The sequence below is a fragment of the Plecotus auritus genome, assembly GCF_963455305.1.
Source record: "Plecotus auritus genome assembly, chromosome: 2".
Classification (NCBI taxonomy): Eukaryota; Metazoa; Chordata; class Mammalia; order Chiroptera; family Vespertilionidae; genus Plecotus; species Plecotus auritus.
Window position 1 is genome coordinate 204207570 of NC_137771.1, and position 26495 is coordinate 204234064.

The window sequence follows — 26495 nt, forward strand, 5'->3', positions numbered from 1 at the left end:
CCGCAGTTTGCCGACCACAGCCCTAACCGGTTTGGCTCAGTGGATAGAGCATCGGCCTGCAGACTGAAGGGTCCCAAGTTCGATTCCGGTCAAGGGCATGTACCTTGATTGTGGACACATCCCCAGTAGGGGGCGTGCAGGAAGCAGTTGATGAATGTTTCTCATCGATGTTTCTAACTCTATCCCTCCCCCCTCCTCTCTGTAAAAAAAATCAATAAAATATATATTTTTTAAAAATGTTTTTTAAAACTTTAAAAAAAATAAAAACACACGTATGATGACCAGTGTTTGATCAACTGCTCCATTCCTTTACAGTTTCATGGGTAATATCATTTTGTCAGGATCTCTCTAAAGCATATGGAACAAATTAAAGTTATAATTATACTACATCAAGCAGTGACATAATGTACAAAACTCATTAGATGAACATGATCTTTTATATTTTTTTTAGCTCCACATAGTTTAGGATTTTTTTGGTTTTGCTCCTTCTAGCCAAAGTCTTTGATAAAATTATAAATGTTAATATTTTACTTTTGCAAGATTCCCAAGAAAGGGTAATCTCAAAGTTTATACCACTACCAAACAACGAGACATCTTGTTTGACCTTATTCCGAGATGTATTGTGGTCTTTATACTGTTTACACCAATCAAGTTGAGATTGTAACTCGATTTTTCTTGCTTTTATATACCTTTAATTTCTCAAGCCAGTTTGCGTTGTTCTTTTCTAGTACATGTTTACTAAGTGACAGTGTTTACTAAAAATAAAATATTTTTAGGTTAGCACTTAGCAGCAAGTTCTTAAATCAGACTATCAAGTAAAAAATAAAATAAAAACAAAACGGCTTTCACAAACCATAAGTGAAACACTGAAGTTTCAAATTTAGTAAACTTATGGAATATTAAATTAGTCTGTTATAAACAGTATATATGAGAGTGAATCTGATTTAAATTGTGATTTTGATATGAGCATATCAATGACTTGTTTACTATTAGACCTTTTATTTTTTTTTAGTATATTTTTATTGATTTGAGAGAGAGAGGATGGGAGAGGGAGAGAAAGATAGAAACATCAATGAGAGAAACATCATCAATCTTATCGGCTGCCTCCTACACACCTCCCACTGGGGATCGAGCTTGAAACCCAGGCATGTGCTGTGACAGGGAGTTGAACCAGTGACCTCTTGGTGCATGGGTTGACGCTCAACCATTGAGCCACATTGGCTTGACACTATTGGGCCTTTTAAAAAAATCGATCTAAATTTTATATGCAGTCATGCACAGTTAACTTGAAATTTTTTGCTTATAAAAAAAAATTTTGGCCCTAGCTTTCTATCTTTCTCTCCCTCTCCCTACCTCTCTAAAATTTTGCTCAGTGATTAGAGCATCAGCCCGAGGGATCGTGTGTTTGATTCCAGTCAAGGGCAGGTACCTCAGTTGAGGCTTGATCTCTGGCACTGGTCGGAGCACATTTGGGAGGCAATCAATCAATGTGTCTCTCTCACTTCAGTGTTTCTCTGTGTCTCTCTCCCCCTCCCACTCTCTCTAAAAATCAACTGGGGGGAAAGTATTCTCAGCTGAGGATTAATAAAACTAAAATAAACAAATAAAAGTTACATTTATAAGTTGAAGTTTCATTGTTTCACATATTTTAATACCACTTTATGTGTATGAATTTTCTTATTTGGTATCTTCTTTTTATATTAAAAATATCCATAGAACTTTCTTAAAATTCCTGAAAGGAGCAATAGCAAAATGATGTTTCCTCCTTCTAGGAGCTTCATGGATGTTTTAAACAACATTGGTTTAGAATTTAAAAGGTTTCTAACTTCTCTGGCTTGTCTTTTGACAGAGTCCATATTTAGAAAGGCTTTGAAAGCAAAGTTAAGTAGTTTTGGTTGCTTGTGTAAATTATGTTTTTGTGGGGTTTTTTACATAGAATGTGTTTTCTTTTTTAACATTTACCACAATGTCCTTGTATTTATCCCTCAGTCTGAGCATTTGGGGAAGAGAATTTCTTTTTTCTCCTATTTCATGTGCTATGTAGTGTGTTTTTATCTTAATGAATTAAGGTTAGATAATAAATTGTGATAGAGATTCATAATTAACCTAAACATTATGAATATGGCTTAAAGATGTACATGCTTAATACAAACATTCATAAATGCTAATATTTAATAAAATAAAAAGATTTCAGTGAGTTGAGGTGAGAGAAAAAGACAGTACTAGGACAGTTGTAAATTAGTCTGAATGGTTAAATTATTAAAATGAGAAGATACTTAAAGGCGATTTAAATTTTCATTTTATTCATTAGATACTGGTAGATACGGTCTGGGCCCTCTCTTACCTTACTGATGCTGGCAATGAACAGATACAGATGGTAATAGACTCTGGAATAGTCCCTCATTTGGTTCCTCTGCTCAGCCACCAGGAAGTGAAAGTTCAGGTGAGTTTGTTGTTGATAAAAGTGTAAGTTTTTCTTACCACTAATTGCTTAAGCATGACATTCAGAAATGGACAATGAAATCTAATCAGGAGTCCAAAAATAATCCCATACATATATGATCAATTGATTTTCAACAAAGGTGTCAAGAAAATTAAATGAGCAAATAAAATTTATTCAATAAATGATGGTGAAACTACTGGATATCCACATGTGAAAGAATGGAGTTGAACCCCTATTTCATACCATATTTAAGAAATAGCTTAAAATGGATCAAATACCTAAGTGTAAGCTAAAAGTATAAACTTCTTAGAAGAAAAATCAGGCATAAATCTTTATGACTTTGGATTAGTTAGTAGCTTCTTAGATATGACACCACAAGCAACCAAGGGGAAAAAGTTAAATAAATTGGACTTCACCAGAATTTAAAACTTGTACTTCTTAGGACACCATCAAGAAAGTAAAAAGACATCCTACAGAATAGAAGAGAATTTTGCAATAATATATCTGAAAAGGGACTTGTATACAAAATATACACTTGTAACAATTCCTTCAACTTAACAATAAAAAGATAAGTAACCCAATTTAAAAATGGACAAAAGATTTAAATACAGTTTTCCCAAGAAGACATGTAGTTGGTCAATGAGCATATGACATGTTCAGCATCATTAGTCATTAAGGAAATGCAAATCAAAGCCACAAGGAAATACCACTTCATACCCACCAGGATAGTTATAATCAAAAAGACAGTATCAGGTGTTGGCAAAGGAGAAAGTGGAATACTCATATACTGCTGGTGGGTTGTAAAATGACACAGCTTCTTTGGAAATTAGTTTGACAGTACCTCAAAAAGTTAGACATAGAATTATTACAGGACCCAGCAATTTCACTCTCAGGTATATATGCAAGAGAACAGAGAAAAACATTTTCACACAAAAACTTGTATACAAATGTTCATGGCAGTATTACTCATAATAGCCAAAATGTGGAAACAATCCAAATGTTCACCAACTAATGAATGGTTAAATAAAATGAAGTCTTTCCATGCAGTACAATATTATTTGGCCACAAAAAAGAATGAAATACTCATATATGCCACAACATGAATGCACCTTAAAAGCATTATGTTAAGTAAAAGAAACCAAATGTGAAAAGCTATCATCTGCTGTTTTATTCCAATGAAATGTCCAGAATAGGCAAATCCACAGAAATAAGCATAATGTGATTGCCAGTAACCTGGTGATGAGGGCAATGGGAATTACTGTTAATGGGTCCAGATACCCTTTTTTGGGGTGATGAAAATGTTCTGAAATTATATATTGGTTATGGTTGCACAACTTTGAATATACTGAGAACAAGTAATTATTCACTTTGAAAAGATGAATTATATGTTATATGAATTATATCTCAATTTTAAAAAAAGGAAACTGGGTTATTTGTCTGTAGACAGAGAAATTAGCCAAAAAAATCTTTACCAGAAAATGACCTGATACAAGAAAAGAAAATAATTGACAATTCAAATTCATATGAATAGGGAAATCCTATATAATAAAAGCCTAATATGCTAAGTGTCCGGTTGACCAGTCGGCTGTTCAATCAATCAAAGCATAATATGCTAATGATATGCTAAGGCCTCTAAACTGCTCACTATGATGTGCACTGACCACCAGGGGGCAGACACTCCAACCAGTAGGTTAGCTTGCTGCTGGGATCCAGCAGATCAGGACTGAGCGAGATGGACCAGACCCACCCTGGAGCTCTCCCGCAGTCCCTCCCTGGCTGGCCAACCTCCCGCGTCTCTCCCCGGTCCCAGTCGTGCACTGGTGGGGTCCCTTGGCCTGGCCTGCGCCTTCTCGCAATCCGGGACCCCTCGGGGGATGTCAGAGCGTTGGTTTTGGCCCGATCCCCTAGGCCAGGCCAAGGGACCCCAGTGGGGCACGAATTCGTGCACCAGGCCTCTAGTCTTACATATTAAGCAGACTCCTGCTTTCCTTCAGAAAAGGCACTTTGTTTTTGTTAACCTATTGAAACACTAAACCTAAAATCTAAAGTACTACCTTATTTTCTCTATGGCCCAAATTACTGTCTAAAATTATCCTTATTTGTTTATTGACTGATTTCTACAATAATGTAAGCTTCATAAGAGGGGGGGTTTGTATCCTATTCACTCTTCTGTTCCTAAGTCAATGTCTGATACAGCTTTTTCAAAAAGGATAGGTTTGAATGAATGAATGGATCTTTCATAATCTGCCAGACATACCTCTCTGGTAAGAAGGAATATTTCACATAGAACAACATCTCATTAAATCTTTTTATGTGTCAGACTGCTGCACTTCGAGCTGTGGGCAACATTGTTACTGGAACTGATGAGCAAACACAAGTAGTTTTGAACTGTGATGCTCTGTCACATTTCCCAGCACTCCTGACACATCCCAAAGAGAAAATTAATAAAGTAAGTATTTTTAAACACTATTTAATAAATAACGTAAAATATCAGCAGTTTTCATTTGTAAACTTAGGAACTCAGAACTGTCTATAATATCAATGTCAATTGTCATTTAGACATCAAAAAAAGATAAAATATTTTATCCTTCCTATCATGAATTATTATGTAATTTTCCATAAATAAGCCAATTATAAACAGTGCAAAATTGGCTCTTTTGGAAATGATGAAATAAAGATAATTGGGTGTTGAATGTTGTATGACTGGAAGTTTTTAATACGTAAGTTAAGTAATCTAGGTTTAATATTTTATAGATACTTAATAGAAAGTGTGTGTGTGTGTGTGTGTGCGCGTGTATGTGTGCTCGTGGAGGCTATGGAAAGGGGGCACTGACTGGTGATGCTGATACTGGAGTGCATCTGAGGCTGTTGTAGAAACATATGGGTTGTTGATTACAACATTGCTGATGATTATGACCCAAAAACAGCTCACCTAAGTAGCCTAACACCCTAAAATCTTTAACAGGTTCATTCAATGTGTTCCTGTGATCTGATCCAAAAGAGCCTAATGCACACTAGCTAATACTAATAGTTTTTAGAATAAAACTTGTTTACTAGTTTCTTAGAGAAAATGTTTTCTTTAGTAAATTGATAAATGTTAAGTTTGCTAAATTATAGTCATAGTCTGCATAGGATGTTACATAGATATTTTGCCTTGTTTCATGCTAACTGTGGTTTCAGTGTTCACGTATTATCTATAAAACTTGTAAACATTTCAACTAAAGTGGCACCATCCTATCTAATAAAAGAGTAATATGCAAATTAACCATCACTCTGCTACACCCACTAGCCACGCCCACCATCCAATCAGGAGCGAATATGCAAATAAACCCAACCAAGATGGCTACAGCCACAGAGAGCAGGAGGGAGGCTTGGGTTTCCCTGGCAATGGAGGAAGCCAAGCTTTCCGCCTGCCCTTGCCGGCCTAGGCCTCCACTCAAGGCTGCAAAGTTTCAATGATAGAAGATACATAAATCCAAACAGAAATGGCGGCAGCCACGGAGCTGGAAAGAGCAGGAGGTTAGGGTTGCCCCCGGCAATGGAGAAAGCCAAGCTTTCCGCACACCCTGGCCAGCCCAGGCCTCCACTTAAGGCTACAAAGTTTCAATTATAGAAGATACATAAATTCCAACAGAAATGGCTGCTGCCATGGAGCAAGCAGAAGGCTTGGCTCTGCTCCAGGCTGCAAAGTTTCAATTGTAGAAGATAAATAAATCCCAGATACCAGGGCCTCCGCTTGGGTCGCTGGGGGGGTGTGGCTGGCCTGCAAACCACCACAGGCCCCTCGCCCAGGCCGCCCCACGCCCCAAGGGAACCCCCACCCTGATCTGGGACACTCTTCAGGGCAAACCAGCTGGCCCCCACCCGTGCACCAGGCCTCTGTCCTATCTAATAAACGAGTAATATACAGATTGACCATCACTCCAACACACAAGATGGCTGCCCCCATGTGGTCAAAGATCCTGTCCCCATGTGAACACAAGATGGCCACCACAAGATGGCCAGCAGGGGAGGGCAGTTGGGGGGGACCAGGCCTGCAGGGGAGGGCAGTTATGGTGACCAGGCTGGCAGGGGAGCAGTTAGGCATCAATCAGGCTGGCAGGGGAGTGGTTAGGGGGTGATCAGGCTGGCAGGCAGAAGTGGTTAGGGGCAATCAGGAAGGCAGGCAGGTGAGCAGTTGGGAGCCAGCAGTCCTGGATTGTGAGAGGGATCCCAGATTGGAGAGGGTGCAGGCTGGGCTGAGGGACACCCCCCCCCCCCATGCACGAATTTGCACCGGGCCTCTAGTTATGTTATAAAGGGTAGCTTAAAAAGATCCTTAAGGTAGACCAATAAAGCAGTCAAACATCTGGTTCTGCTTTAGCTCTTGAGAGACTTGGGGCAGTGAATTACTACAAATAAGTACATTAAAGCAACCCACTATTTCATTTTTCATGTCTCAATTATGGATAATTGAGATTTATCTACTTTGGCTAGGACTCTTGATCAGAATAGAATAGAGAATAAAGCATATTATGTGAAGGGGATGCTGAATCTGTTTACAGTAGTTTTAGCATTTGTATTTGTGTTACAGCCCATTGACTCCTTAGTGTTTGTTCAGCCAATATTCTTTTCAGTTTTAGTGTTTGAAAAATTGCTTTCAACAATTCTCTAGAAGGGTTATTTAGTTCATTATGACTTTGATTAGGACCATTAGCATTTTGTTCAAAGAAAACATGAAAAAGGGATAGAGGGGTTGAGATTTCTAAAATTTTTATTATGGAACTCATTCAATAAAATCATTTGGATATTGTAGTGAAGATGTTTTTTCTTAGTTCAGATGCAGATTTTATTTTTTTAATGAGAAATATTGAAGGGGTCTTGTTCTACAGGAAGCAGTGTGGTTCCTCTCTAACATCACGGCAGGAAATCAGCAGCAGGTTCAGGCAGTAATTGACGCCAATCTTGTCCCAATGATAATACACCTTTTGGATAAGGTAAGAAAATCATCTTGTTGTATCTGAGTATGAGTAAAGGGTTTAGATTTAACAAATTTAACCTTTGTGGCTCGAGTGGAGTGTCGCTCTGCACCGAAGGGTCATGGGTTCTACCCTGGTAGAAGCACTTACCCAGGTTGCAGGTTTAATACCCAGTTGGGATGCATGTGGGAGACAGCTGATCCTCTCTTTCTCTCCCTCTCCCTCTCCCTCTCCCTCTCCCTCTCCCTCTCCCTCTCCCTCTCCCTCTCCCTCTCCCTCTCCCTCTCCCTCTCCCTCTCCCTCTCCCTCCCCCTCCCCCTCCCCCTCCCCCTCCCCCTCCCCCTCCCCTCCCCCTCCCCCTCCCCCTCCCCCTCCCTCTCCCTCTCCCTCTCTTTTTTCCTCCTCTCTAAAATCAATATTTTTAAAAACTAAAAAAATTTTTTTAAAAACAAAATTATGTGAATGTATGCTTTTCTGTTTATTTAAGTAGAACCTATACATTTGGCATGAATACTATCACAAAGTGGTATTAATATTAAAACTGTTAAGCCCAGCAGTTTTTATATACAAGAAACATTTCTTTTTAGGAACCCTTGATCTTTCTATATCATTCTTTTACTAAAATTACTATTATTCTTGGATTTGTTAAACATACATATTATTACTACTGATATACATGCTTAATGTATTGTGCTAAGCACTTTAAATATATTACCTCATTTAACACCATTGCTATATGAGCTTAAGAATTATCCCATTTGACAGATGAAGAAACTATGGTATAGACCAGTGGTCAGCAAACTCATTAGTCAACAGAGCCAAATATCAACAGTACAACAATTAAATTTCTTTTGAGAGCCAAATTTTTTAAACTTAAACTATATAGGTAGGTACATTGTTATTAACTTAATTAGGGTACTTCTTCAATCACACTGTACGTGCGTGCCCGCACGTGGTATTTTGTGGAAGAGCCACACTCAAGGGGCCAAAGAGCAGCATGTGGCTCGCAAGCTGCGTTTTGCCAACCACTGGTATAGACAAATAAATTGCCCAAGATCTAACTGCAAATAAGTGTGCAATTTAATCATATGTTTGTATCATACCTCATGTTTACATTAACATTTGAGAAAGAGACCATTTAAAATGTCACAATCAGCCCTAACTGGTTTGGCTCAGTGGAAAGTGCGTCGGCCTGCAGACTCCAGGGTCCCAGGTTCAATTCCAGTCAAGGGCATGTTCCTTGATTACGGGCACATCCCCGGTAAAGGGTGTGCAGGAGGCAGCTGGTTGATGTTTCTCTATTATCAATGTTTCTAACTCTTTATCCCTCTCCCTTCCTCTCTGTAAAAAAATCAATAAAATATATTTTTAAAAAAATAAAAATAAAATAAAATGTAACAACAGTATGAGGGTTTTTTCTGAACACTGGTCTATGAAGAGACAATATTTCTATCTTATTTTTCTCCATGTTTTCTACAAACTGGTGGTAGAAGCTATTTCTTATAAACTGGTAGATTAAGCTTAGTTTGTAAGGCAAGAATCCTTATGCTCTACTCTACTTTCTAATGATTCACATCAGGAGACACATTCTGTCCTGCTTCAAGTGATACTGAGATTGATGAGTGAGGTCAGGTGTTCTCAGCCTATGCCAGCTGATTATTATTAAGTTAGACATCAATCTTTCACATAATGACATTTATTGATGATCATTGCCTGGATCCTTATTTTACTAAGAAATGCAAAATGCGCCCTGACTGGTTTGGCTCAGTGGATAGAGCGTCGGCCTGTGGACTGGGGGGTCCCGGGTGGTCCCGGGTTTGATTCCAGTCAAGGGCATGTACCTTGGTTGCGGGCACATCCCCAGTAGGGGGTGTGCAGGAGGCAGCTGATCGATGTCTCTCTCTCATCGATGTTTCTAATTCTCTATCCCTCTCCCTTCCTCTCTGTAAAAAATCAATAAAATATTAAAAAAAAAAAAAAGAAATGCAAAATGCTTCTAATTTTGTCATTCTTCATGTATTTGCCATTCTTCAATAAAGAACTTTTCCTTATCAACTATAGTTTTACAGGGTAGGGTAACATTTTACATAGGCAAGACCAGATAAATGCTTGATTCTTGCTTATTATCACTCAATTTTTAGAATAACTTCATTTCTAACAACCTCAAAAGTAGACTAGGGTGGAATTTTTAATATTATTAAGAAATTATCGATATTTTTGTCCATTATCGTTCTTGCTGGCACTCAGGTTCCCTGACCAATAGGAACCTCTTAAATTTGGTGTCTGGTTTTTGTTTTATTTTTTTACATCACCTTAATAGTTTTTGAGAGTTTCTTTTTTTTTGGGTATGACATGATTCCCATGCTTATCCTGTGTATTTTCTGACCTAGACCTTGAAAAAACTATTTCTGCAGGATGTCCTGGTTCCTTTTTGTAAAGAATTGTATTTCAGGATCATAGTTCATGTACTAAGGATGATCATTGCTACTGTACAAGGTTGTCTTTGTTTCTAGGCCTGAGTGAACAAAAGAGGTGATAATTATTTTTTAGAAAGTGAGAAATAGCCGAAACCGGTTTGGCTCAGTGGATAGAGCGTCGGCCTGCGGACTGAAGGGTCCCGGGTTCGATTCCGGTCAAGGGCATGTACCTTCGTTGCGGGCACATCCCCAGTGGGAGGTGTGCAGGAGGCAGCTGATCGATGTCTCTCTCTCATCGATGTTTCTAGCTCTCTATCCCTCTCCCTTCCTCTCTGTAAAATATCAATAAAATATATTTAAAAAAAAAAAAAAAAGAAAGAAAGTGAGAAATATATTGTAATGTTGTGAACATGAAAATTTATAAAAAACAAATCATGAATGAAAAGAAGCTATTGGATATTGCTGTCTATTTAAGATAATAGTGTTTTATTTTCACTTCTTTGTTTTTATATTCTCATCTTTTTTTTTTTTTTTTCTGGAAATCTTCCTGAAAAGATTGAGGATATATGAGATATAAAATCTATCAAAATAAAACCACACTGCCATAACAACATGAATATTCCATTTTTTAAATATTGGTTTTGGTTATATAAAGCATTTATGTAGTTTCCAAGTAAAAAAAACACACCTTGTTTTAGTTAAAAGGGCTAACTTACATTTCTGTCCATTTCTCCGTATTCTCTCCCTTCCTTTACAGATAATAGTTTTTGGTTTATGCCTTCATTGTTTCTTCTTTAAATATAAGCAAATGCCTATGTACATGCTCATTTTCCTACCTGCCGGGGGTCTTAATCCAGCATCTAGAAGGATTCAGGAATCTGGAGAAGGTGCTGTGTAGAAATTAATAAAGAGTCCAGAGACGAAACATAATTTTGGAAGGCATTTTGGGGAGCCAGAGGAGACTTAGCTAAAGGAACCAAGTTCTCTTGTCTCTCTGGACCCTTTGCTTTTTATTAACACAAATTGTCCTAAGGCAAGGTAGATAGATATACACATCAAAGGCCAAGGTTTAGTATACAGAATCCATTGTCAGATTGGAGGAACTGCCTACGGCTGTTCAGGTGTTTGGCCAGTAGGAGGCAAAAACATGTAGATTGAAATGCCCTCAGCTGTCTAGCAGCAAGCAATCATTTATGCATCCTTTTCAGGTTTGGGGAAATGCCCTCAGCCATTCCAGATGTTTCAGCCCTGCTGACATGATGGAATTAGCTGCCGACACCTACCATTCCTTTTTTTCTTCTTGCATTGCTTTTTTTTTTTTTTTTTTCAAATTTTTATTAAGGTATTATATGTGTACATATCTTACCATTGCCCCCCACCCCCACCCCACTCCCATACATGCCCTCACCCCCCAATGTTTTGCATCCGTTGGTTACTCTTATATGCATGCATACAAGTCCTTCAGTTGATCTCTTATTTCCCCCACCTCTCCCTAACCTTACCGCTGTAATTTGACTGTTTGATGCTTTACTGCCTCTGTAACTATCTTTTTGTTCATCAGTTTATAATGTTTTTCATTATCCCCAAATGAGTGGGATCATGTGGTATTTTTCTTTCATTGACTGGCTTATTTCACTTAGCATAATGTTCTCTAATTCCATCCAGGTGCCTACAAATGGTAGTAATTCCTTCTTTTTTATGGCAGCATAGTATTCCATTGTGTAGATGTACCATAGTTTTCTGATCCAGTCATCTGCTGACGGGCACCTAGGCTGTTTCCAAATCTTAGCTATTGTAAACTGTGCTGCTATGAACATAGGGGTGCATATATCCTTTCTTATTGGTGTTTCTGGTTTCTTAGGATATATTCCTAGGAGTGGGATTACTGGGTCAAATGGGAGTTCCATTTTCAGTTTTTTGAGGAAACTCCATACTGTTCTCCACAGTGGCTGCACCAGTCTGCATTCCCACCAGCAGTGCACGAGGGTTCCTTTTTCTCCGCATCCTCGCCAACACTTGTCGTTTGTTGATTTGTTGATGATAGCCATTCTGACAGGTGTGAGATGGTATCGCATTGTCATTTAAATTTGCATCTCTCGGATAATTAGTGACTTTGAGCATGTTTTCATGTGTCTCTTGGCCTTCCTTCTGTCTTCTTTTGAAAAGATTCTATTTAGGTCCGTTGCCCATTTTTTTATTGGATCCTTTATCTTCCTTTTATTAAGTTGTATAAGCTGCCTGTAGATGTTGGAAATTAAACCTTTATCAGTGATAACATTTGCAAATATGTTCTCTCATACAGTGGGCTTTCTTGTTGTTTTGTTGATGGTTTCTTTTGCTGTGAAAAAGCTTTTTATTTTGATGTAATTAGCTGCCGACACCTACCATTCCTTTTTTTCTTTTTGCATTGCTTTTTAAAAAATATTTCTTTTGAAATGTTATCCTGGAGATCACTCCCATTACATGAACTTTCTTATTCTTTTTTCTTATTTTTGTTGTAGCTATATAGTACTCCTCTGTATATATGGATGTGCTATAATGTATTCAACTTATTTTTGAGATATTCCTAGTGTTTTGCTATTAAATAGTACTTTAAAAAGTAGTTTGTAAATTTGTGTGTGTGTGTGTGTGTGTGTGTGTTTTGCACTCCTACTAACATATTTGGAGTTAATCAATCTAATAAATAAGGGTAGATATCCCACTGCAGTTTTAATTTTCATTCCTCTTATTTATACATATTTTTCTTAATACATCATAAGCATTCTTCCAGGTTGCTAGCCTTCTTAAAATTTAATAACTGGTTATTATTTCATTCAGTAGATTTACTATAATTAATTATTCCCCTGTTGAGAATTTGAGTTGCTTTTACTTTTTTTAAAAAATATATTTTTATTGATTTCCGAGAGGAAGGGAGAGGGATAGAGAGAGAGAAACATCAATGATGAATCATTGATCGACTGCCTTCTGCATGCCCCCTACTGGGGATCCAACCCAAAACCCAGGCATGTGCCCTTGACCGGAATCGAACCCAAGACCCTTCAGTCCACAGGCCAACACTCTAGCCACTGAACCAAACTGGCTAGGGCTGCTTTTACTTTTTAACTGTTATGTGCTACGAAAACAATATATAAATAGATACATAATATTACCTTGTTTTAAATTATTTTCTTGGTAAATTATTAAAAGTGAGATTACTAACTCACATGACAAATAATTTTTAACTATTTTTCAATTTATATTTGAAAGGAAATATATGATAGTAATGTTTTCACCATAATCTTATAATGGTGGGCATTATAATTTCTAAAAATTATATGTTTAAAAGAATACTTTCTTTTAATTTGACATTTCTTTGATTAAATTGTGCATTTTTCTGAGGGTTTTTTTACCATTTTATTTTATCCTTGACTTTATTTAATCTGATATTATTGAACAATAATACATATCAAGTCATAACAAGTCTCCATGTATTTAGGGTAAATTGGGTTCTGGCGTATTTTAGTAAGTAAAAATTATGTGCCTATAGAAAGGCTAGCAGTAAACCTGGGGAAATATTTAGCAGTTGAAAAATCAGATAAATCTGTTAAGTTCGCTAAATTATAGTCATATTCTACATAGTCATATTCTACATTGGGGTGGGGTGTGGAAGGATTGAGCAAATAAGAGAAAAAAACTCATGAACATGAATAACAGTGTGGTGATGGGTGGGGGTGTGTATTAGAGGAAGGTATAGGGGGGATAAATGGTGTGATGGATGGAGACTTGACTTGGAGTAGTGAACACAATACAGTATACACATGATATGTTGTGGAATTGTGCATCTGAAACCTGTATAATTTAGTTAACTAGTATTACCCCAATAAATTCATAAAAAGGGAAAAAGAAAACTCATTTCAGAAAACATTTTTTCCATTTTACTTTGTATTGCATCTTGTATCCTTTGCTTTGCTTTTGCAGGGGGATTTTGGCACTCAGAAAGAAGCTGCTTGGGCCATAAGTAACTTAACAATTAGTGGAAGGAAAGATCAGGTAAGTTCAGCTCTTATTTATTTCTTAGTGGATAGACTGTCGGCCTGCAGACTGAAGAGTCCCGGGTTCGATTCTGGTCAAGGGCATGTACTTCGGTTGCAGGCTCCTCCCAGGCCCAGGCCCAGGCCCAGGTCCAGGTCAGGGCTCGTGCAGGAGGCAACCAATCAGTGTGTTTTTCTCACAGTGATGTTTCTCTCTCTCCCTCTCCCTTCCACTCTCTGTAAAAATCAATGGAAAAATATCCTCGGGTGAGAATTAACAAAAAAAATCATAATTTAAAATAGTAGAAAGATAACAGACATTCTGTGATGTGTGTGACCTTGACTTCCTTTAGTTATAATTCATAGATGAGAAGTGTTCTCTTTCCAACTTTTTGGCCTACAATTTCAACTTCTTTCTAATTTACAGTGAGATCGAAGCACTTATAGTCAGGGTTGGGTTGGTGTTTTTTGTTTCTTGTGGAGTTTTTTGGCTCTTTAACAGTATTAAGCCAGATGACTTTTTAGGTGAATTGGGCAGAATGAAACTGCCTCACAGATTCTAACAAATGAACAACAAAAATTTACAGCATCTAAATACTCAACCAAAAAAGGCTGGGATTACAAACTAGAGTGAGGAATGTGAGGTTCTTAGGGCATAAAATTTAGAAAGGCATGCACTCTGATTGTGCAGGTATCACAGCTTAACATTGTGCCAAGTGGCAAAAGAAAATGGGTTTTAAAGGTCCCAGATATGTTTCATAGGTAATTTTAAAAGGGTGAATTTGGAGCTGATAAGTAATAAACTGATAATTACCACAAATAAGCAATAGACCAGTGGTTCTCAACCTTTCTAATGTCGCGACCCACAGGTTGAGAACCGCTAGCAGGGTCGCCTAAGACCATCGGAAAACACAGATATTTACATTACGATTCATTAACAGTAGCAAAATTACAGTTATGAAGTAGCAACGAAAATAATTTTATGGTTGGGGGTCACCACAACATGAGGAACTGTATTAAAGGCTCGCGGCATTAGAAAAGTTGAGAACCACTGCTATAGACTGATGGTGAGCAGTGAATCCACTTAAATAGGAATACAGAGCAGAAGATAAAAATTCATGTAGCCTAGATGGTGTGGCTCAGTGGTTGAACTTCGACCTATGAATCAGGAGGTCACAGTTCTGTCCCTGGTAAGGGCACATGCCTGGGTTGTGGGCTTGTTCCCAGTAGGGGGCGTGCAAGAGGCTAGCTCGCTCTCCTCCCTTCCTCTCTGAAATCAATAAAAAAAAATTTATTTAAAAATGCATGTAAATAATAGCTAACTATATAGAAATGATAGAAAAGTATTATGAAAATATTACAGAACCAATAGAATAGTGAATAGAAGGTGGCCACGGATATGAGAATGCCAAATGCAACAGTAAAGAGCCAATAGATGCTCTCACGTTGAACAGTTGTAGTTCTTAAAAAAATATTCAGCCTCTTAACTAATATTTTAATTTCTTAATCTTAAAGGGGAAAGGATCTTTGAAAAAAGTGTTCCTTATGGCAAAGAAATGTTTCATATGAAGTTGAGTGATTCTTTCACTTAATTTATTTTCTAAGTTTAAGAAAAATAAACTTACTATATAAAGAAAAGGAAGTTTGATTAATGTAGTCTAACAACATGTGAGAGATGAGGTCATACTCAAAATTTTACTTCAATGAGATAATAAGGTACACAAATAAAGTTCAGTTACGCTTAATATATCTTGATGTCTTTATTCTTCAGGTGGCCTGCCTAATTCAACAAAATGTTATTCCACCTTTTTGCAACTTGCTGACTGTAAAAGATGCACAAGTTGTGCAAGTAGTGCTCGATGGACTAAGTAATATATTAAAAATGGCTGAAGATGAGGCAGAAACCATAGCCAATCTTATAGAAGAATGTGGAGGTAAGTTTACCATAAGCTATTATTACACATTCTAATATTCTTTTTGTAACTATGTTTATTTTCTGACTATAAAGTACTCCTGTATTTTTCTGCCTTAGATAATTAACAGAATAAAGTAAATATGTTAAATATGTTCTATATGTACAATCCTGCTCAGCTTCTTTCATATTCTTAGGTAACTGAATTGCTACCATATATTGAACAGGCATTGTACTAAGGTACTTGGAAGACAGTGGTAAACAAGACACAGTTTTTGCCCTCAAGGCATGTAGTCTAATATGGAGATAAATATAAACTGATTTAATGTGCTAATTACCCTAATAGAAATGTACAACAAAATGAAATACCTAATTCATCCTGGAAGAAGCAGGAAGTCACACCTGAGCTGGATTTTGAGAGATAAATAAGGATTAATAAAGTAAAAAGGGATGAAAGGTGTTCCAGGCAGAAATAACACCATGAACAAAGTCTGAGGTGAGAAATAGCATTCAGCAAATTATAAGTAGTTCAGTGTTGCTGAATCACAAAGTATGGGGTAGAAACTGCCAAAAGATGAAGCTGAGACGTGGCAAATAAGCAGGCTCCTATAATCTAAAAGCTTTTGTAGCACACTAGATACTTTATTCTAATTCTGTAGGGCAGTAGTTCCCAAATCTGGCTGTGTATCAGCCACCTGGAATGTAAACAGCACATCTTAGCTTTCAACTCTTAGAATTAACAAGTACACAGAACATGGAAGTTTCAAATGTGGCTGTGGAACAAAGTGTAAATGTTAACCTGGATAAGCATAAAAGTAAGTGAAATAAGCCAGTCAGAGAAGGATAAGTACCACATGATCTCACTCATTTGTGGAATATAATGAACAACATAAACTGATGAACAAAAACAGTACCAGAGACAGAAACATCGATCAGACCATCAAACCTTGGAGGGAAGGTAGGGATCGGTGGGGGTAAGGGGGAGAGATCAACCAAAGGACTTGTACGCATGCATATGGGCCTAACCAATGGACACAGACAACAGCGGGGTGAGGGCATGAGTGGGGGGGATGGGGGGGTAATGGGGGAATAAGGATACATATATAACACCTTAATCAATAAAGAAATTAAAAAAAAAGTAAAGGTATTTCTGACAGAAGTTGAGAAGTAAATGAAGGTGATAATAACAGGAGAACTACTTCAACTTAGTAAAGGAGTGCAGAGGCTTGAAAATTACTAAGAGGTTAGTATTTTTAAAGTTACTAAAGAGACAAATAGAATAACAAAGAAAATAATGCATAACTATCAAGTTAGGAACAGAAGATGGGAAATAGTGTTAGGGAACTAATTGGAAAGTAAATACCAGAAAAATTAAAAATGGGCATAGTAGGGAAGTATTAGTAATTGGGCCATAACAAATGATGGCCCAATAAGTGATTTATAGAGACAAAGGGGAATTCGCAAAATTCAAGAAATGGAGGCTTTTAGGCTTTTAAGATTTGATTGTAGAGTATTGAGGAAAGGAGAACTTAGGCTTTCTCTTAGATTTCAAACTGTTATCACCAAGTAATACATTAGAACTAACAGTTTAAATGAGTAAAGGCAAATAAGTTGTGTTTTAGACAGTTCAAGTTTTAGGTAACTGTGAAATGTCCTGGTGGAATTACATCATGCCAGCATTTAAATTTTATGAATGTGAAGCTCAATAGATTTACAGATCCTCAGCCTATATTAGTAGCCAAATTTTTTAATGGGAGGGCCTCATAAGGAAAATGTAGAATGAAAAATGAGCCCAAAACAACTATCACCATTTAAGAAAATAGAGGAAGAACAGATGTGAAAGAGCAGTTTCATTATTTTTCAGAGACCTTGAAATTACTACACCTAAAAAGCAAAACAAGACCTAATTTGCATACCAACAGGTTAAGTTTATGTATTTTTAATGTTTCTACCTATGATTTAACAAACTCACTAATGTTTACAGGGCAAATTCCATTATCCCCTGAAATACTATGGTTGATCTTGTTATAATTAACAGATGTCTTAACATTTATTTATTAATCACCAGTATAGTAAATTTTTTTCATATATACTCGCTAGAAAAACTTGGCAGATGCTAGAAAGTGGAATGAATCTGCTTTTAACAAACAAAAGCAATTTTACATGTTATTGCTCCATATAAACATTGTGACTATATAATATTCTTCTGAATAGGTAGATGTCCCATTGCTTAATCATTTTATATGCATTTAAACACTCAGGTTGTTAATTTTTTAAGATAAACATGCTATATCTTTGTGTATAAAATCTTTTTTTTTTTAAGATTCAACCTTAGAATAGGTTCCCAAAAATTGTAGATTTGCAATTCAATAATTGGATATGTGGTCCAAGATTATTGTAACTTTTTTTGTCAGTACTTTTTAGGTATTACTCTATTTTACTTTATAAAATCTTTTGCAGGACTGGAGAAAATTGAACAACTGCAAAATCATGAAAATGAAGACATCTACAAATTGGCCTATGAGATCATTGATCAGTTCTTCTCTACAGATGATGTATTTAATAACTTTATAGTTTTCTTAATATAAGTCTACATGAAATAATATATTAAGCTAGGACATGCATGTATATATTTAAGGGGCATGGAATTAAAATAGGTATATGGCGGTAATATCACTTGTTTCAGAAACATAATTATTTCAATATTTCAAAGTCCCTCGGGGCATTAAACAATAGTACTAGCTCTGATAGCAGAAAAGTTAGGTATATTTTCTTGACACTGGACAAGTCAAGCTTTATTTTTCACTTGATGTCTTTATAGTTCTCATAGTTTATATTTTAATAGCATGACATGTTTATAAACCAAACAGTGATAGTAGATGTCCTGTAATAAATTCTTCAAGACAATAATTAGTTAATCCACTTTTGACTATATTCTCACTGTTACATTTAGTTGATGACCCAAAACAAATATGAAGATAGATAGATAAATTGAAAACAATACATCATCAAAAAAGATAAGTTTCCATATAATGTGAAGTATAATATACAAAAGTATCTTATGTGGTAATGGAAATTAAAGTATTAACTTAATTTTTAGTATTGCCTCTTTGGAAAAGTAAGCCTAAATTAAAAGCAGTTGTTCCTTAGAAAATTATAATGGTTAGATACCACCACCAGTGAATTTCTTGAATGATTTTCTCAGCATTTTAATGAATTAGTCTTACACACAAACTTTTCCACATTATCAAAAGAGTAGAATATTATTAAACTTTTTTTAAAATCCTCACCCAAGGATATTTTTTACTGATCTGAGAGAAACATCGATCGGTTTCCTCCCAAATGCATCCAGACCAGGGATCGAACCTACAACCGAGTATTGTGACCTGATTGGGAATCATACCTGCAACCTTTTGGTGACGATGCTCCAACCAGCTTAGCCACCCGACCAGAGCTAAACATTTTGTTAAGCATGTATTACTCAAACACAACCTGACAAAGACAAAACCAGTCATGTGCCACATAACATTTTAGTCAAGAATGGACCATGCAAATGATGGTGTTCCATAAAATTATAATGATGGAGCCGAAACCGGTTTGGCTCAGTGGATAGAGCATCGGCCTGCGGACTGAAGTGTCCCAGGTTCGATTCCGGTCAAGGGCATGTACCTTGGTTGCGAGCACATCCCCAGTGGGGGGTGTGCAGGAGGCAGCTGATCGATGTTTCTCTCTCATCGATGTTTCTAACTCTCTATCCCTCTCCCTTCCTCTCTGTAAAAAAAAATCAATAAAATATATTTTTAAAAAAAAAGATTATAATGATGGAGCTGAAAACTTCCTATTGCCTAGTGATGTCATAGACATCACAATGTCATACCCCAGTGATTACTCATGTGAAGCTGGTGTAGCAAAAACCTACTCTGCTGCCAGTCATACAGTTTAGCATTACAATGACAGTGATAGATAATATGTACCATCTAGGTTTGTGTAAGTACACTCTAACAATGCATTTCTCAGAACATGTCCCCATCGTTAATGTAGCTCATGACTACTAGAAAAGAAAGTTGTGGATTCTACTTATAGATGATTAAACCATTTAGATATCAAGTCCTTTAGATGATCAAGTCCTATTTAGAATATAATGCCAGTTTAAGTAAATCAGAAATAAAATCCAGAAAAAGCATATTCTTTTAAGGGTAGCTTTTATCACATGTCTTTAAAGTTGGATTTTTGGAAGTCCTAATTTGCAAGTAGATATACACAAGGCCTTAGGATTTTTAATACCTCAACATGCAGTTTTTGTTATTCTCTTACATTGTGGAAATAATTCAGGGGGTGTGCACATTTATAGGGACTTCACTATAGGCTCATAATTTTGTGGTATTTTATAAAACCTTTAAATATAAAGCATATAGAATATTATTTATCAGTTAATAGCTATTATTTTACTATTTTAAGCCCAAATGTCATTTGTCTCCCAGCTGGAGTGGCTCAATTGGTTGGAGCTTTATCCTATGCCCCAAAAGGTTGACTGTTTGATTCCTGGTCAGGGCACACACCTGGGTTACGGGTTTGATCCCCAGTCGGAGTGCATACAGAAAGCAACTGATCAATGTTTTACATCTCTCCCTCTCTCTCTTTTCTCCCTTTCTCCCTCTCCCTTCCTCTCTCTAAGCATGTCTTCAGGTGAGGATTAAAAACAAAAGAAACAAAAATTAACCAGAGATTATACTTATTTTAAAACTGGTGCCATTAATTCTTTAATGTCATCTTTTATCTATTTGCCCAGGTACAAGGGAAATTATATTGAGTATCCTCTCAGTTTAAAATGTATGACCATCTCCAATTTATTACTTATATTTCATTCTTTTAGAAGATATCCATCTTGCATATTCTCAAGTTTCTTCTCATTTTGGCATCCTTAAGAAAAAGTCTTTACAAAATGTTTCAGCTTTCTAAAAGGGATGGTAGGATAATGTTGACACATTATCTTTCTCATACTTTTTAAAGGGAAATGGGAATATTACTATAATGCTATTTATATATACTTTTAAACTAATCATCTTTTTTTTTTCTTTTTTTCTCTTAGATTGATGAAGATGCTAGCCTTGTTCCAGAGGCAATACAAGGTGGAACATTTGGTTTCAATTCATCTGCCAATGTACCAACAGAAGGGTTCCAGTTTTAGAAAGATGCTGTGGAAGTTAGGTACAATGCAGCACTGAGATATATATATATATATACACATATATATAAAAAGGTTTGATCCATCAAGCTTGGCTCATGGGATCTACTGCTGCATTAAATCGGGAAAGAAAATGTGAAGATTTCATTTGGAATCACAGAAAATGCCCAAATGAGGTCAAGATGGCGAGTGGGTGCGAGTGAGAATGAGTGGCAAAGTGTAATGAAAACTTTACATGAATGCTTATTTAGGTTGATCAAAGTGAAAAGGGCTACAGGTCACAGATCTTCAGTGCCTGAGAAGAAACATTCAACGTTGACTTACTCTACATCAATTGAGGGAGAGTGCAGTACTGTCATCTTCAAGCCTTGTAAGCATAAAAGAGAATAGGATGCCCATATAAGTCAAAGGAAAATGAGCCCAGGCCTTGCTATGAAGCAGTGTGTGAATGGACAGTGTTGAGTGAATGTCTGGCTCAATGAGAGAGCCAGGTTCATCTTTCAAATCTAGGGCTCTTCACTCATGAAGCAGACTCCTAGTCCTGGAGTGACTGTGTATGAGAGTGTGGTTGTGGTGCTGTATGTGAACGCATGCAAGCTTGATTCGCCTTCAGGGGGCTGATAACAAACCTAGTAAATCATCAAAATGAGATCATAAGTGTTAATGTACACTGGACATGAAAACAAAGACCGGTTTAGCAGCAGACATTGGTTTACTCTGCAGCCTGTGTTTTCTATTTCCCCTTTCCTTCTCCCCACCCCCTCCTTTTTTTTTTCTTTTTTTTTTTTTTAGGTTTTTTTTTTGTTTGTTTTTTTGTTTTTTGTTTTTAGTTTAGTTTTTTGTTTTGGGGGATTTTTGTTTGTTTTTGTTTTTTGTTTTTTGGTTTTGTTTTTTTTTTGTTTACCTAGTATGGCTTTTTAGTTGCTTCTCAAGTCAGAAAACTTTTCAGGAAGGTTTTCCTGTGCATTTGCACCAGATGAATGTTTGATGCTATGAAAAGCTTTCCATATCATCAGAACTAATTTGTGTAGATTTTTGCATGGAAAAAAAATCAAATTTCCCTCAAAATAGACTGTGTTGCAGTACACATGTTACCATAATAGTATAAACAATAAAATGTGCTTTAAAAAGCCATCCTTTTCATTTTCAGAGATAACATAAAGATCTTTGCATGAGGTAAATCTACAACATAGTTTATTTTTAGATTTTGTTAAATCCTGTAAAGAAGAAGAAAAAAGTTTCAGTTGTAGTAGAATACCGTGCTGTGTTTAAATGTTATTTGTTTTCAAACTTTGTTTTCTATGAAAATGATATGGAAACTTCTAAAATCGAATTTGGTGCATATGTACTGCTGAATAAAGACTGATGAAGAGGTTTGAATAGATGTACAAATCAAGTAATGGTTTGAACACCTTTAATAATATGCCTAATCCGTTCAATTGTTTTAGAATCTTTTTATCTTAGATGTAGGCAGCCATGAACAATCTATTTTGAGCCACTTTAGGGAGAAAACTTTGTATTTTTAAAACTTGCATAAGAGTTATGCAAGTGGTTTTTATAAATTGGAATAATACCTCAGTTTTGAGGTTATGCACACTAAATTAAATGTGACATAAATTAATTTGTACAAAAAGAACTCTTTATAAGGTGGCTCATTGTAGGAAATCCTGTGCCTTCCCCTTTGAGCACAAGTGTTGCATGAACAACAGTTTGCTATAAGAAACATACCAGATTAGCCACCATTAGCATCTATATCTACTTTGTGTTTAAGAATCAACTGGTAAATCTGAAACACTGTAGAATGGATAAAAATTATTTTGTGATCATAACTCTTTGTTGAACTAGAGTATTTTTGCAGCATTCCTTGTCATCAGAAACATGGTTAAAGTTTAAAACTAGAAGCAGCAGAAAACTAGCTTGTAAAATTTATCCAAGTAGAGTGCAGGCTAGGCTGTGTTGGGGAAATAAACATTAAACTTAAGCAATGTTTTACATGGGGTGTGTTGTTTGCTGTGTGGATTTTTTTATACACATTAATGTAAAGTTAGAGTATAACTCAATGTATTGTATTAGCTTGTCTTTCGAAATAAGCTTTTGACCTAGAACCAACATAACAGAACATATTTCTTCAGTCTGTAATTTCAATATAAACATTAATATTTTAATCCACTGAACTTGTTCAGATGACACCATCTGTACTTCTGCTTTCTCCCTATCCAAATCAAAGTTTTGACCTTTCTTCATTCTTCCAGCAAAATCGACTGAGAGACTTGAGCTATATTTTAAGTATTACTATAACTTCAACATACAGTTCTTAATGATAGATTGCATATAAGGCATGGTTTTTATAGAAGGCTCAAGTTATCACAAGGTGAACATAACAATACATGATTCATGTTTTCTTAGCAATAAAAAATTTTGTTCAAAATAAGCTGATCAGGTTATAGTAGGCCAAATGATTTTATAGAATAGTTATCCTTTATATATACACTAGAGGCCTGATGCACGAAATTCGTGCAAGAGTAGGCCTTCCCCCGAGCTGCCAGCACTGGCTTCCCTCGCAGCCCTGGCTTTGCCTGGAAGGTCGTCCAGAAGGATGTCCAGTCTAATTAGCACATTACGCTTTTATTATTATAGCTACTAATTGTAGGTGATATTAATATCTCTGAGTACAAGGGCCATCTGATGGTCTAAATATTTCCTTTCTACCCATGGTCCATGGTCTCATACAGGTCCTTGATATTCTAATACAGGGGTGGGGAGCCATTTGGATATTTAGAACATCATTTGGGGGCCATACAAAGTTATCAACTTAAAAATTAGCCTGCTATATTTGGTCAAACTTTTAATTAACTCACCCCTAATGCCTTGGTAGGGCCAGACCAAATGATTTCGAGGGCCTTATATGGCCCTCGGGCTGGTCGATCCCCACCCCTGTGCTAATAGAATTCTAGGAAGGACTTCACCATGTGTGAAATTTGTTTCAGCACAGTTAACAGTTCACCACAGCCAGTGATGTAGGAAACATTCATTTTTAACAACATTATATGTGATGAGGGGGGAAATGAAATAACCCTTTAGTAAGCTAATTGTTCTTGGCTTCTCATGTTTAAACTGCCTTTTTGGAGTATTGAGCTCTTTCAAGTGCTATAAAAATATGAATGTCGGTATGAGAGTAGCTGTGGTCTAAATATATTTTTTAAAGTTTTTTTTTTCCTTTCTATTGTGTGTCATGATGGATTTAGTACTTTCCACATTACTCTGAACCAAACCCAGAGTATTCCTATAATTGAAGCTCATGACTATTAAAAATGCATCTGGATGATTTTTTAATATTTAGTTTCAGCTTACCTTAGTAACTGAAATTTACAGATTTTTTTTTTTTTTTTTTTTTTGGTAAAGTGACTGGGTTTATTGTAATATAATTTAATTTCTAGAACCCTATTTGGGTTCTCCATGGCCTCAGTTTCCTCAAGAAGAAATTAAGCTAAGCTTTGGCTTTAAGAAATTAGGTATTTTCTGTTGCTGTATAACAGATAACCACGAACTTAGAGTTTTAGACAACATATTTATTATTTCACAGTTTCTGTGGGTCAAGAGTCCAGGTACAGCTTAGCTCAGGCTCTCACAGGCTACAGTCAAGGTTTCTTCTGAAGCTGGTCCGCTTCCATACTTCTGTTGCAGAATCCATTTCCTTGCAGCTCTAGAACTCATGGCTGCTTGCTTCAAGGCCTGCAGGAGAAATCCCTTGATTTCGGAGAAAGTCCTAAGCCTGCTTTTAAAGGATTCACATGATTAAGTCAGGCCCACCAGAAGTGAACTCCCTTTTGATTAACTCGAAATTGAACTGATAAGTCCCTTGATTACACCTGCAAAATCCCTTCCCTTTTGCCTGTGCTGTAGCTTTATCACAGGGTGATATACATTACATTCACAGATCCTGCCCACACTTGAGGAAAGGGGATTAAAAAGATCATGTACATCAGGAAATCTTGGGAGTCATCTTAAGAGTTCCGCCTACCACAAGGTAATAACAGTATTTAGATCTGGAGCAATTTAGAAAGTGATCAGCTAATTATAAGTTTATCTTTAGAATTAAGGTCACCTGTGAGAATCTTAAGAAAATCGGACCAGCTCCTACCCCTTCCACCTGCATGCATATATGTATAGTTTTAGAGGATCTGATGGGGTCCATGAATTTCAGAGCATGAATGAATGAACTGTACTAACCTCCCCTTCAGATGAGAGAGGATTAATTACTAAGGGTCAGATAAGACCCAGATCTCAACTCCCGTACCATTGGAAGCTGTGCTTCCAGTTATTGGTCTAAAATTCACTTAAATTTGTGAACCAGTGCAACCAATGTTTACACAGCTTTTTCAATTATATTTTGAGGAATAGCTAATTATAGAAACGTGTCTCAGAGTTTTGATATTACAGGCATACCTCAGATATTTCAGGGTTTGGCTCCAGACCACCACAATAAAGCGAGTAACTTTTTTTGTTTGTTTCCCAGTGCATATAAAAGCTATGTTTTACACTATACTATAGTCTATTAAATGTACAATAGCATTGCCTAGAAAAACAATGTAAATGTTTTAATTTTAAAATATTTTATTGCTAGGAAATGCTAACCATCCTCTGAGCCTCCAGTAAGTCATCTTTTTGCTGGTAGAGGGTCTTACCTTAAATTTGTAAAAACAGCAACATGAGCAATAAAACCAAGCGCAATAAAATGAGGTATGCCTGTATTTCTTTTTGAGTTTTCAAAATCGAATCTTTCATCATCGATAGTAAGAAGGTGAACAATAAATAGGCCAACTTAGCTTGAATCAAAAGCAATTACCATTGTTAATTTCTTAGATTTGGTGGATTATTTACTTCATGAGTATACAAATTTAATTAGAATCCATTGTCGACTTTTTTTTTTTAAATATATATATTTCTTTATTGATTTCAGAGAGGAAGGGAGAAGGAGAGAGAGACAGAAACATCAATGATGAAAGAGAATCATTGATTGGCTGCCTCCTGCACGCCCCGCACTGGGGATCGAGCCCGCAACCCAGGCGTGTGCCCTTGGCCGGAATCGAACCTGGGACCCTTCGTTCCGCAGACTGACGCTCTATCCACTGAGCCAAGCCGGCTAGGGCCATTGTCGACTCTTGATGGTCAGTGTATCTGATGTGTTTTTGTACTCTTTCCCCCCCCCCCCCCCCCGCCCCACACCCAAGGAGTGAGGATATTTTTTCCATTGATTTTCAGGGAGGGGGAAAGTGAGAGACATCGATTGGTTGCCTCCCAAACACGCCCCTATGGTATGTGCCTGGAATTGAACCCGAGAACCTCTGGTGCGTAGGCTGATGTTCATGCTTCAGCCACTGAGCAACACGGGCCAGGGCCTTACTGTCATCTTGATTATTTTACTCATTGGCAAAATTCATTAAATACAAGCCAATAATTTAATACGACTAGGAGGGAAAAATTTGCCCAGACATTTGTTCCAATATTTTCAAGCACTACTAGCAGATCCATGCCTAACAACTTCATATTTTGAACATTTAGAGCTAAAA

The 26495-nt window shown here is 36.7% G+C and overlaps 1 protein-coding gene across 1 annotated transcript in view; it reads left to right on the top strand.

Annotated features, from left to right (window-relative positions):
• Positions 1 to 22924, top strand: part of KPNA4 (karyopherin subunit alpha 4) — a 46859-nt gene extending 23935 nt beyond the window's left edge. The window contains exons 11-17 of the mRNA XM_080652541.1: positions 2312 to 2443; positions 4764 to 4892; positions 7315 to 7419; positions 13776 to 13847; positions 15600 to 15762; positions 18201 to 18295; positions 20830 to 22924. Of these exons, the coding sequence (XP_080508667.1) occupies positions 2312 to 2443; positions 4764 to 4892; positions 7315 to 7419; positions 13776 to 13847; positions 15600 to 15762; positions 18201 to 18295; positions 20830 to 20928 (795 nt within the window). The 3' untranslated portion in view covers positions 20929 to 22924. The remainder of the gene's footprint in view (positions 1 to 2311; positions 2444 to 4763; positions 4893 to 7314; positions 7420 to 13775; positions 13848 to 15599; positions 15763 to 18200; positions 18296 to 20829) is intronic.
• The last annotated feature ends 3571 nt before the right edge of the window (positions 22925 to 26495 follow it).